The 13,509-nt window shown below is 38.4% G+C and overlaps 1 protein-coding gene across 2 annotated transcripts in view; it reads left to right on the top strand.

Annotated features, from left to right (window-relative positions):
* ARHGEF28 (Rho guanine nucleotide exchange factor 28) overlaps positions 1–13,509 on the top strand; it is a 289,872-nt gene that overhangs the window by 242,858 nt on the left and 33,505 nt on the right. For both annotated transcript variants that reach the window (XM_019728118.2, XM_019728120.2), the window contains 5 exons: positions 1,409–1,540; positions 4,713–4,813; positions 7,681–7,719; positions 7,814–7,861; positions 12,206–12,691. In XM_019728118.2, the coding sequence (XP_019583677.2) occupies positions 1,409–1,540; positions 4,713–4,813; positions 7,681–7,719; positions 7,814–7,861; positions 12,206–12,691 (806 nt within the window). The remainder of the gene's footprint in view (positions 1–1,408; positions 1,541–4,712; positions 4,814–7,680; positions 7,720–7,813; positions 7,862–12,205; positions 12,692–13,509) is intronic.

Below are 13,509 nucleotides of genomic sequence, written 5' to 3'. Positions count from 1 at the left end.
CTGATGACCCTCTCGTTATCTTTGATGATGTCTTTATTGGAAGAGTAGCCTACTCTCGATTTTACCCAGTGGCTTTCACTTCTTCCTTGACTGAAACTGTCATGAATGCCCTGTTCTAAGTCGATTTGCTTTAATACCGTTGGCCCACGGAGGGATGGAGGAGCAAGTGGACCCAGCTGCTCAAAGGAACCCAGGGCCATTGAGGTTCTGCCTGTGCCACGGACTGGATAATCCACACCAGTCCCCCGCAGACTGAGAGATTTAGCAGGAATTCATATCAAGGTGTGGGAGTTATCTTTGGAAAAAAGGACAGTTTACTCATGCTCCTTGAATCGTCTCCCTCGGTCTTTACTCTGCCACACTGCTTTTCTTCCCTCCTTTCTTCTCTTCTGTCTCTGCCTCTTGAATTCCATTCATTCTTCAGGGCTCTGCTCAGTGTTCCTCTCCTTTAAGAACTAATATTACCCTTCCTGCTCCTTTGAGCCACAGGAGCATTTTGGAACACTCTACTACCTGGATGAGAGAAGTCAGCACCAAACCCGTGCTACCCTGTACTGTATAGATAGTTGTTTGTGTCTCTTTCCTCCTTCAGTCTGTAAACTCTCCTTAACTACATAGTTATCAGATGGCCGTTAGCACCTAGAACAGAATAAGTGCTCAATTTGCTGGATCAAATCATCAGAGTGTTTTAGGAATATTTGTGGGGTCCTCAGAATGATACTATTCCACATGCTAGTTGAAAACCTTTTATTGTAAATAAAAAAACTGCACTTTCTTGATGTGATGTTTCTCAATCTTACTAGATCCTAAGAGTAGCCTTTCGTGCTTGTTTAATGTGCAAATCCCGTTTTCTCCCCTGGAGAATCTGATCCAGCAAGTCTAGGATGAGGAGTGGTAATTTCTATTTTTTAAGGCATGTTTAGGGGAAATACTCTTTTAAGAACAGCTTATATGTCAGAGTAGAAAGTCTTAAAATCCTAGTGCCTGATATATTTAAATTAATTGAATTTTTAGCATGCTAATTTACTGAAAGTTGCACTTGAGATATTTTTACACAACAAGTTTGTTTGAATTCTCTATTATAAAATGATGCTTAAAGTATTGGTGTCGATTGCAGGTTGGCAAGCTTTTTTTGTAAAAGGCCAGATAGTAAATATTTTAGACTTTGCAGGCCACATACATTTTCTGGACACATTCTTCTGTGTGTGTGTGTGTGTGTGTGTGTGTATACGTGTGAGCACACATGTGTGTGTATTTTAACAACTCTTTAAAAATGTAAAAACCAATTTTAGCTCCTGGGCCATATAAAAATAGACGCAGACCAAATACAGTTTGCCAACTCCTGGTCTTGATTTAAAAAATATATACATAGTCATTTTTAATTTACTTTGGTTTTCCTGCTTCTTAGCTGAGAGCCTACAAACTGCCGTGAAGTCCTCCCAGCTGGGTGAGGCATGTCCATCATCCGAGGGAGGATGTGGAGAAGTTGCCCTGACAGATACGCTCAGTTCTCATGACGTGCCAGGATCACCTACTGCGTGTAAGTGAAAATGGAGGCCTTTGCAATGAGCCTGAACAGAATCCCTGCAACATACAGTGGTTACATAAAATGAAGGCAATGACCCTGTTCCTATGTGGAGGTGACTTCATGTGATTTTTTTAAAATTAGAGAATATCTGAACACTTGAAACCTATATAATTTTACTAGCCAATGTCGCCTTAATAAATTTGCAAAAAAAGAAACAAAACCTGAGAATAAACACGCTAACCCTCTTTTACGTGTAATAATGACACTGCTGTTCCAAGGACAGGGACTTAAAAGACAGTTGGGGAGTTTTACTACTGTGTTACCAAGGCGAGCTTTGGACCTTCCCCCAAACCTACCCTGCCTCATTGTTGAGATAACATGCAGTTTTGAAAGAACTTTTAAACTCTTTTGGGTCTTTTTGGAAAAGGGTCCCTGCAGTTCATTACAGAACAAGTCATTTAACTTAATTTATGCATCGATGAAGACAATGTAACTTAGAAAAGTAGAATCACAGATACACACACACACACACACATTCACATGCATATGCATGCAAACACACATGCACACACAATCACAGACACACACATACACACATATGCATGCAAACACACACGCACACACAAGGTTTGGTGGTGTGGTTAAAGGCAGAAGTGCCAAAAGATTATTGACCAGTGTCACCATACATTTTAGTTCAGGTCAGAATTCATTCATTAAAACAGTATTTCATTATTTTTTAAATACAGAAAAATAGAATGTAGAAAATTAATTTAGGTAATTTCTCTGAACCTAATTATGTTATTATATGTATTTTTAAGCTAACTATTTAATTCCTTAAAGGTTTCTAAGAGCATAGAAAAGAAATTTTTTTAAAAGAATGTATTTTTCATTATGTTCAGGCGATAAAAACATTACTCCCACCAGATCTTATATGCACAACAGAAAATGTCTTTAGTAGCTAGACATTGGAGGATTAAATTTGTCTTAGAATTTCTTTAAAAGCATCCCTTGGTTAATTAAGATATATGGAGGCAGTACAGTTTTTTTAAATTATATACTTTATTTTGTTTTTACTAGAACCAATAATTATTTTCCCCTCTCAAGTTGTGCTTTATCTAATCCTGGGTTTCTATTTTCAGAATGTGCACATATGTTTTTCATTTCCACACAGCCCAGATTCATCAGGGGAGTTGTACTGCCCTGGGTGGTTTCCTTTTTAAAGACGAACCTCATTATGCCATTGAGGAAGTTCTATCTAAAAATACATGTAGGGACCTGCTGCTCTCAGCCTCACCCTGCGGACAGCTGGGAGGGCCTCCATTCCACTGCTGCAGCTGCTCAGAGCACACAGCCACACCTTCCCTCCCCGCAGACCAGGCAGTGAGGATTCTCCCTGTCGGTGGCCACACCTCCCATGACTTGGAAGAGTTCTCAGACCCATGACATCTGCCAGATCCCCCGAGAGACTCCTTACAGTGGCCTGATATCAGGATTCATGGAGAGGAGGGGCAGGGGCATGTGGGCGGGGTCCTGCACCCCAAAGACTTATTCAGTTGTGGGCTGGACTGGAATATGGTGCTATAAGAGCTTGATTCTCTTTATGAAGTCGACGAGGGCAAAATACTATTCCTAAATGAGGGTCTATCCCTGAATGGGTCCATTCTGGGTTTCACTTTCAGGACTGGGGTCTCCTAAATCAGGCCCGTGTCAGTCTGAGGTTATAGACCACGCAAGGCCCTCTATTTTTAATCGTCTCTATACCACCTAATCAGGTAGATGAGTATAATCTCCCTCTAAAATTCTGAAGACCCTCTCATCCACTCTGAAATTGAATGCAGGAACAGAGGGACTTGATCTATATTCCATTCTTCTGCTTTCATCTGACTCACCATCAGCTTCTTTGCCCATTTGATGGTTCTCTTTTCTAGCAGGGGAAAGAGAGAGAGAATGGCTTGTTGTTTTGGTAATGCTTTTGGCATCTAAGAGTTAAGAATAGTTCCCCACAGTGGAACCAATTTCTTAGTGACAGAGAAGTCTCTATAGAATGTCCCTTCACTATATGTGAACAAGCATTGACTGGCTTGGACAAACTGAAGTTAATTTTTAGCTGATATAACTTGAAGCAGTTTCTGCTTAAACAAAGACTTCTTTGTAATAGAATAGTCCTTTAGAGTCCTAGGGGACTCTCATTGAGACAAAAAGAAGTATTTCCTTTATCAGAAATAAAGTTTCAAGATGGCACCGGGAAAAAATTATAAACAGTGTCACAAAGTGAATATCTATTTCATCAGGATCCTGATTAGACATGATTCCAATGAAATTCTATGTGTGAAAGGGCTTTGGAAGGTCTAGTTTTAAATACTATAAGGTGAGCATAGTGTAAATTTTAACTTACATGGGTAAAGAAATAAAATCCCGCCAACAGAGATTTAATGGATGGAGTGAAAACTGTATGCAGTATTTAAAAATATTACTGGACTAGAAATATTTCTGTGTTTTCATAGGTTAGATATACAGTGTTTATAGTATTTGTGAATTTAGAGCATAAGCAAGAATTGTGAAGAAAAAACACACACTAGGAAATTGTTTTTAAGAATCAGTTAGTTAGCGATAGGGGGAGGTTCTCAGTTTGTATGACTGCAAAGTCATAAAGTTTTAGCCAGGCTCACCCCGCTCAGAAAGACGTCCCACTCCTGTTGTTGGACGACTCCTTCCTTCTCAGCCGTGTTTATGGTCTGCTGCTCTTGTACTGGTCACCAGGGAGCCTTTCGTAGACCTGTCTCCTTGGATCTGGGCCTGCCAGCCCTTGCTTTTGTCCTATAATGCGTGTTTTCAATTTCACCCTCCCAGGCGACTTTTTCCTGGTAAGTGAAAGTGAGCTATAGAATCTACCCTCTCAGTACCACCACCATCACATGAATACCTCTCTGCAAAAAAAAAAAGAAGAAAAATGAAAAGAGGGGTGGTAATTGGTGTTATTTGTCAGTTTGGTATCTATTAGTATGTAAGCTCCCTGAGGGCAGGGACTCCGTTATTGTAGCCCTCATCTAAGAGTATTCAATACATGGGATTTTGTGATGTTTGTTATTTGGAAATATGTGTCAGCTGTGAACAAAAGAACCCAGTTCTCTGGCTGATGTTTGATGATGTCCTTTTTGTTTCTGTCTCAATGGCGTGCTTCCAGCACTAGTCACAGAAGGGACAGGAGGAAGAGGCTGTTGGGATGTGGATCCCGGGACCCAGGGTGTGGGAGCCGACTTGGCGGCCTCTGATGCAGGGGAGAAGGTATTGTGAACTGATTTGTTAGTAAATGGCACCGGTTACATTGTGTAATAAAATCACCTCAGGCCCTGGTCTGTCCATGGTCACGAGGGGTAGAAAAGTGTTTTTCCTGAATTGTTCTCAATTTCAATATTCATATTTAAACTTCCTGACTTATTTCTTCTTAAAATGTTCTTGCTCTTCCTATATCATCATGTAGGTGTAAACAAAGAAACAATTGAAAAGATATTAAAAAGATTTAAAACTCGAATGTTTATTTGTGTGTCTGCGCTCTCTTCTGGTCTCACTTCTCACTTTCTGCACTGAAGCCTCTAGCTTTTCACCCACTACGTTTAGCAACTCTTGGCCGAGGGGTGGTCCTGGGGATTGGGGCCTTTATGCAACCAGGTGGCACTAAAGTGGCACAAATAATTTTGACTTTGGAATGTTGCTTGCTTCTTTCCCTTTTTCTTTTTTGCTTGGGGCCTCTTTTTTGACATACTATACATGTAGGTTATAACACTTTTAAAAATTAAATGCATGAAACTTCCTATTAACTTCAAATGAAACTGAGATGTCAGAAACAGAGAGGGAATAAGAATATGATTCTGGCAAGTAGCTAGTGGGCCCCCCCAGGATCATCTGGGCTCACAAATTTAGCTTTATCTAAAATCAAATTAGGTACATTGCCAAACACAAGCCTGTGTTAATGTAGAAAAATGACATACGTCAGATCTTTATATATGTAACATTTTACAGACTACATATTTTTGTATAAATATAGAAATGACTGAGAAACAAAGTCCAAAGGTTTTTTTTTAAAAAAAAAAATCCATAGAAAAAGATGGCTGTGGTTTAGTGTTTTAAACTTCATAGGCCAAAATAAAAATAGGAATGCATATTTTACTCCACTTATTCTGACTATAAGCTTTCTAACTTATTTCTTTCTAAAATGTTCCTGCTTTCCATCCTTTTTAGTGCAGACTTCGCTTAAGTCTGTAGCTTCCAACTGCTTTTATATAATATTGTTAGAGGAAGGGAGGAGAAGGGAATTGGTTAGTAATTGTTTTCTCTTGAATGGAAAGCTGTGGTAGCTCCCACTCCTCAAATCTTTCCCTCCCATGATTCAGTTACAGGTAAGTGAGACTAAGTGTCCAGATTCCTCTTTAGATGAACCCGCCTGGAAGAGTTTGCCATTAATAAAGCATTTGAGAAACTAAATGAACAGACATAGGGCAGGATCACTTGAAATCAAACTTTAAAAAAGTGTATAATTGATATTTTGTAATTATATTCCTTAATAAAGTAAGGTGTGTGTGTTTTTTTTTAAAGTATTTCTGAAAGAATTTTAAAAAATTAAAATTTTCACCCAAATGGCAAAATATCCCATGTAAATCACTAACTGCAGCTATGCACATTTACCACAAGGTGGCGGAACGACTCCATTAAACAGATGACATTAAAAATTCCTGTCTAGTCTCAAACTTGGTGGTTCTTGGAAATAAGTAACCACATGTAGCACAACACAACTCATTGTATGTTTCTAATTTTTATAGACTATAAAATTTACATATCATGCTATCTTCTTATTACAAAAACCATGGAGTGTGGAGCAACGACAGAACCAGAAATGCAGAGAGAATTCTAAAACTCACTACAGAATGGGGGTGCTTAGCTCCCATTATCTTCCAGAGGGTTGGGCACAGATTTAATGACTCCAAACTTCATTTCCTTTGTCCATCCTTTGTCCTTCTCCTATTAGAGGTACTGGTTAGTAATAAAATCTTTCTTTAATGAACAGTATGGGGGAAGAGATCTGGCTAGCTCATCGAGGCATCATCAGCTAAAACTAATTGAATTTGACACATCCAAAGTTACATGAGCACTAACAACTGACTGTTCCTTGTGGTTTCAGTGTAAAGCTGCTCAGACAAGAGCAATGGGAGACAGTAGCCTCTTGGAGGACAGGAAATCTGGTGATGTCCCATAGCATAAGGTGTGGAGTACATCGTGGGTGCCTGGTATTTATTTATAGAATGGAGTGAGTTTCCATTTCATGCCAGGCATTGTTCTGAGGTTTGCAGATATAGACTTAAACACACAGAAGAAATCTTGCTATTCATTGGCTTACATCCTAGTGAGAGAAGACAGATAATAAATGAATAGACAAATGTTCAATTCAACTCTGGAAACTAGAAATCTTCGCTATCCACATGTGCCGTTAATGTGTAGGTAGAGAGAGGAGGAATGAGACCCCATCCCTCAGAAGCCGATGGTCCCTTCTTGCCTCATTCATGTCCTCTGCTGATATGGCTTCTACTAAGTCAGTCACAGAGGGTCCAGTGAACTCAGAGGTAGGATCTGGAGCAGGTCAGCTAAGCGCTCCTCTTTGGGCCACTTCTGGGTCTGGTTTCTTCTTCCCACCACTGGCTACTTTGGCTTCGTGAATCTCAAACATTGTGAGAGGAAGCATGATGTTCTCTAGTTTCCAAATCTGGCCTCCACGATGCAAGGGCCAGCCTTGCCTGGGAGACAACTTCAACCTTGGCACAGAGAGCTCGATTTGCAGCGTGGCTTGTGCAAAGTAAATATTGTCACTTACTGAGAGTGTGCAGCACTTACTTACCATCATCCCTTGTTGTTTTAAGGGATGGTTGGGTGAAAAGCTGCCATGCATCTCAAATACCGAGTTTGCAGAGAAGGCTTTCATCAAGTTGTTGTTTAATTCTATATATAGGCTTTGATTTCTGAGAAGAGACAGAGTCACTATAGAAAAGTTTAGAGAGAGTGAAGTGATTTACCCAAGGGCATACATTTGGGAACACTACAGTGCAGCTTTCCCAAAGTAGAGTGATTATTCATTTGCTTATGTTTTTATTTATGTATTTTAGGTGGAATATAGAAGTTTTCCAGGTTCTTCACAGTCAGAGGTGAGCTATGCATACCTGAAATATACCACCGTCCTCTATTTGTAGATAATGAATGGTTTTTCAATAATTTAACACTTAGGATCTTATCTTTCAGATTATACAAGCGATACAGAACTTAACCCGTCTCTTATATAGCCTTCAGGTAACTGCGCTCCTCTAATTTTTGACCTTGTGAATGTTTCTCTTAATGCATTTCACTTTATTTGATGATTCCCAGACTTTAAAAATTAGAACATCTGTGAGGTCGTGAATGATCTTAAAAGAATGCCAGCCCTCAATTGTAACTCAGCTAGATACGTTGCACTTCACCTGGTTTTGTAATCACAAGGCAACACCACTACTACATTTTATACCATTCTTCTCTGAAACCATAAAACAGTTCATATCTTTAAAAAAATATTGACGAATATGATCTGGCTTGAAGTTTACAATGAAACTCTTAGGTGAGTGTAGCATGACTTCACATTTTCTGGTGAAAACTTAAATTCACGCCTAAACTTTTTTCCCTTCCACATGTTAGCCTTAGGCCTTCGGAGCAGTTAAATAATTCATATGCTCCTTCATTCTTTTGTTCGTTCGTCCACCCAGCATTCACTGAGTGTGCTCTCTGTGCTGGATACTACACAGAGGGCTGAACCGACAAAGGCAAAATGACCACAAAGCCTGCTGTCAAATGGCTTGCTGTCTGTCAAGGAAAGACAAGCATAAACATCATGCTTGATTTGGGATTATAGGTTTGTATGGTCCCTTAGGCCGTGAATAAGAAAGACTGAATACATCTACTTGCTTAATTTGTAGATTAAGAAATATTTTAAATTATATCCAAGTAATGGTTGTATTGTAGAAAAATTTTACGGTGCACATAAATAAAATAAAATGACTTGTGATTCTATAGAGAGAATTATAATTGGCATGTTGGTATATATTTCTCTTGTTTTTTTAGAATCATTTTATATATAGTCTTGCAACATGTTTCTTTCCATGTCATCAGTGATTATCCTGTAGCACAATTTTTAATGGTTATATAATATTCCAATCTGTGGAATTTATCCAATTCCTCATAATTTATACGTTTGTATTAATAAGACTCTAGTGACATCCTTGTATACTAATCTCTTTGAACATATCTGAGAGTTTCCTTAGAATCAATTATCAGTATTATTTTTTTAGGTTTTTAGTAGACATTGCTAAAATAATCAACACCCCATTCTACTTCTCAATTTAAAAATTGGTCAAGATATCTGGTTATCTTAATTTGTGTTTTTTGAATTACTTTTGAGATTTAACTTTCTTTCCTACTGGTTTATTAGCCAGTTATACTTCGTATCTCATACCTACTGAATATTAAAATAAAATTAAATTAAGTCTGACTTTAAGTTTTCACCAGAAAAAAATGTAAAGTCCTGCTACCTTTGACGTTTTCTTATTTATACTTTGACTGCATCAAGATTTCTTTCTCTTGTGTTCTATCGATCATCTGCCTATTCTTGCTCTAGTCCCACTCACTATCTTGATTATTAAAGTTTTGGATTACATCTGGATATATGACAGTACTGGTTTCCTCTTACTGTGTTTCTGTGCTTATCTGTATGTTCTTTCATAAGAGTTTTTGAATTATTGACAAGTTTCTTACCTTTCTACCGAGACTGTTAAATTAAAATCTCAATTATATTTACGAATTAAGTTGGGAGAATTGGCACTTTTGGAAGAAGTAGTCCTCTTGTCTGAGAAGATGTTTTTAGTCATCTCTTATTTTATGTTCTACTGAATGGAATTTTTAAAATTAATTTCTCCTATGGTGGTTGCTTATAATAAAGGTATTGATTTTTATATGTTTATTTTGTAACTGGCAATTAATTGAATATTATTTTAATTTTGAGGGGAATATTAGGGAACAGTGTGTTTTTCCAGGACCCATGAGCTCCAAGTCAAGTCGTTGTTTTTTCAGTCTAGTTGTGGAGGGCACAGCTCCCTGGCCCATGTGGGAATCGAACCAGTGACCTCAGTGTTTTGAGCACTGCTCTCTAACCAACTGAGCCAACTGGCCACCCCTAAATATTATTTTTTAATAGCTTTTCTGTTGATTCTTTGGTGAGTCCAGGTAGAAAGTAAATATTTGAAAATACTGGTATGGCTATTCTTCAATAATTATATCGATTTTATTTTCTTGGCTTACTGCTTTGGCTAGAAATTCTGAAAATATTAAATAATAGTGCTGGTATAAGCATCCTTGTCTTATTCAAGATTTAGTGGGAATTTCTTTTGTATCTTACATTAGATAATACTGGACTGGGGTAGATAATCTTAGAGACTGAATTTATTATATAAAGTAAATATTTTTTCTTTTAAGTATTAACTAAGTGATATAATTTGAGCATAGTTCATTAACTTTTGGGAGATGAAAACATTGAGTATCCCAGCATGTATTGCCTGATGAAAACACTCACAAGGTTATATCTCTTCTTTTCAACCTGAATGCAGCCCTATGTGGATTCGAGGTTCAGAAAAGCCAGGTGACCTAAATGACCTAATTTTTGCAACTCATTAGGTTGAAGCAACATGGGAAATATCAAATTCTGTAGTAGATTCTCTTAACTAAAGCTTTTGAGGTGATCTAAGGATGTGGGCTCTGAGAGGTTTCTGTTCATGGCACAGTCATCTCTTTTGAAGTTGAATCTCGTATGCATGATTGAAGTTTTTACATAAGCATTTTTTGAATCAGATGAAAATGAAATTTGATCCCTATTTAGGAGAACAGAATTAGAGATGAGGTATAGGCAAGGCAGAAAGGAAAGGACACAGAGTTATTCCAGCAAAGAAAAGTTAAGAGAGAGTGAACTGGGAATTTCACTAAACTTCAAAAGTAAGTGCTGTTCTCTGTCCTAAATATCAAACTTTAAGTGTGAAAATGAATACTATCCAATTTTTGAATTCTACCTCTGTGCTACAGAAGAGAATGGTCTCATCCCAAATGTCAAGTAGATCAAGAATACTTCGTGGTAGCGTTTAGTCTAATTGTAACCCTTACATGAGAGGGATCATTGTCTATGGGAGTTCTGACATATAAAATATTGGATTTTCGTTTGTCTTACTATATTGATGCCCTTAAGATTTGTTAGAATTAAGTGAGGTATGATTGGCAATTTGCTCTAGCCAGGTCCTGAGTCCTGTATGTCTTATTATTTCATAGTTAAAGATCAAAGTAATTAGTACTATTCTCAGTGATCATTGTTCTCTTTATAATAATATCTAAGACATTAATCAAATATTTATATTAATTTGAAATTAAAATTTTTTTCATTTTTAAAAACATGAATTTTATCTAAAATGGCCCCAGTGAATACATTTTTGAGTCTTATTCCAAGACAAGTATCAATTTAAAATACATCTTAGTTCTTTAACCTTCAAAAGTATAGGAAACTGCTCATCTAACAAAGAACTAATGGTCAAATCCCCATCTTCCCAGCATGTGTTATACCGACAGTTTTAAAAATTCTTAGGAAAGAAAAATGTGAATTTATCCCTGGGAGAGTAATAATTTCTCATAATGAGTCAACACACACACACATACCCAGTATGTGGCCATTTTCAATTTGTCCCTTCTGTGCTTCTTTGCGCTTTAAATGGGAACTTTTAAAATTAAAAGCTTCCAAGGGCATTCACAGAGATTATTTTTTGTTTTGTGGAATCCTTCCAAATCTTGGCAATTATTTCCTGTGATGCTGCCAAACTTTTCATAGGCAGATACTGTAACCCTAAATGTTTTTTTAATCTGGTTGGTAATGTCCTCTGGGCTTTAGAATATCTATGTTTCCTTAGTCATTCCACCCTCCTGTTAGCAATCTATTAAACAATGAATTTCAGCTTAGTGTTTTATGCATGACCTTCCTGCTATAATACAAAGAAATAACAGTAATGAGACTAGCTTTACCACTTATATGTCCTAAATGTGATATTAACTGCTATTCTTGGGCAATTATACTATAAAAAGATTACTTGCTGAAAGTCTGCAAGTGGTTGACTTTTTCTTTTTATGTCTTCATATATATAATGTAGCTTAAGTAATTTCTGGTTTGAGACTCAAAGCGGACTATCAGGTTTAGATAGATTCTTAAATTCTTGTAAATTCTGAAAGAGAGTGAGACATAGAACAGGAATGCAGAGTCTTGTGAATTTGTATGCTGAATTCTTATCAGAAGATTTGCTTAAATATTATCCAAAACCCAGCAACAAACCCCATTACGAAAAGAGGAGGATGAGTATTGCTTTTCTGCTTTATTTCTTTAGAATATAAATTCCCAGGCCGTACCACTAGGAAATGTAGACAAGCCTATTTGAAGTGCCAAGTTCAGTCCTTGGAGGTAACTTAGAAAAAAAGACAATATTAAGAGACCAATTCGGTCATGCTTTTTGTATTGAGAGGTAGTTGTAACCCAAAGTGCAAACAATATGGAAGCCTTTACTTCTTCCCTCTCTGCTCCGACAGGCCGCCTTGACCATTCAGGATAGCCACATTGAGATCCACAAGCTGGTTCTCCAGCAGCAGGAGAGCCTGTCCCCTGGCGCCTCTTTCCGCGGCTGCCCATTTCAGGACCAGGAGAAGTACCGCCACCTGGAGAAGCGGCATGAAGAGCTGGTCAATATCCACAAGCTCCAACACCAGTTCCAGCAGGACCAGCGGCGCTGGCACCGCAGGTGTGACCAGCAGCTGAAGGACCAGGTGGCCAAGGAGAGCTGGCTGCAGGAGCGGGAGCGGGAGTGCCAGTCGCAGGAGGAGCTGCTGCTCCGGACCCGTGGGGAGCTGGACCAGCAGCTCCAGGAGTACCAGCAGAACCTGGAGCGGCTGAGGGAGGGCCAGCGCCTGGTGGAGAGGGAGAGGGAGAGGATGCGGGCCCAGCAGAGCCTGCTGTGCCGCTGGAAACACAGCCGGCAGAGTAGCCTTCCCGCAGCGTTCTCTCCAGAAAGCACAGAGGTACGGATCTTCTGTGCTTGCCAAAGCAGTGTGTAAGGCAGCCAGCTTCTCGAAGACAGGTTTAGTCATGGTCTCCCTGTCGCTTCTTGTGTAAGAGCTCACAGGAGTTACTCAAAATGTAGATAGCAGAAGCTGGGAACTTTCAGAGACAATGCATATGCATCTTGATTTGAACTATGGAAATTTGAAAGGCTTAGGACCTACTGGTTCATGGGCTCATTGTAGTCTGAGCCGTCCTGAGCCAAGGGAAAGAACACAGAATTGATTTGACCCAGTAAGATGAGGTTTGTCCTGGAGGAGCACTCACCATGCGCGTGCTGTCTTCCCTGTAGTTGGAGTACCTTCTTTATGGAGTCTAGTCTTCAGAGTTCTGTATAGGTGTTCCTTTTAGTAGATCAATGATCTATTAATGTGTATTATAGGTACTGAATTTAGCAAGTATAATATTATTCTGTTATTCTAAGCTTAGTCTCTTTTTGTAAATTTGACAGAGTAAATTCAAAATCCCTTTCACTAATAGTTAACATGAGTATACTAATAAATGACTGGGCAGAATGAAACCTTTCAGAAGATTCTGTGTTCCATCTGCACCCTCTCTAACCGTGCTTGACAATTCTATTTGTCCCAGGAGTTTACTTTTCTGTACACGTATCTGGTTTTTATTGATAGTGCATGAAGTTGTAAAAATTGATAAGCTTATAAGAAAGATCTATGTTGACCTGTCTTTCAAGTTGACTAAATCACATCTATTGCAAATACATGAATATGTTTTCAAAACTCTTTTATTTAGCCAAAGCTAAATAAAATGCTGCTGTCTC

The sequence above is a fragment of the Rhinolophus sinicus genome, linkage group LG03, assembly GCF_036562045.2.
Source record: "Rhinolophus sinicus isolate RSC01 linkage group LG03, ASM3656204v1, whole genome shotgun sequence".
Classification (NCBI taxonomy): domain Eukaryota; kingdom Metazoa; phylum Chordata; class Mammalia; order Chiroptera; family Rhinolophidae; genus Rhinolophus; species Rhinolophus sinicus.
Note: the sequence above shows the minus strand (reverse complement) of the source record. Positions and strands in the feature narration are given on the sequence as shown.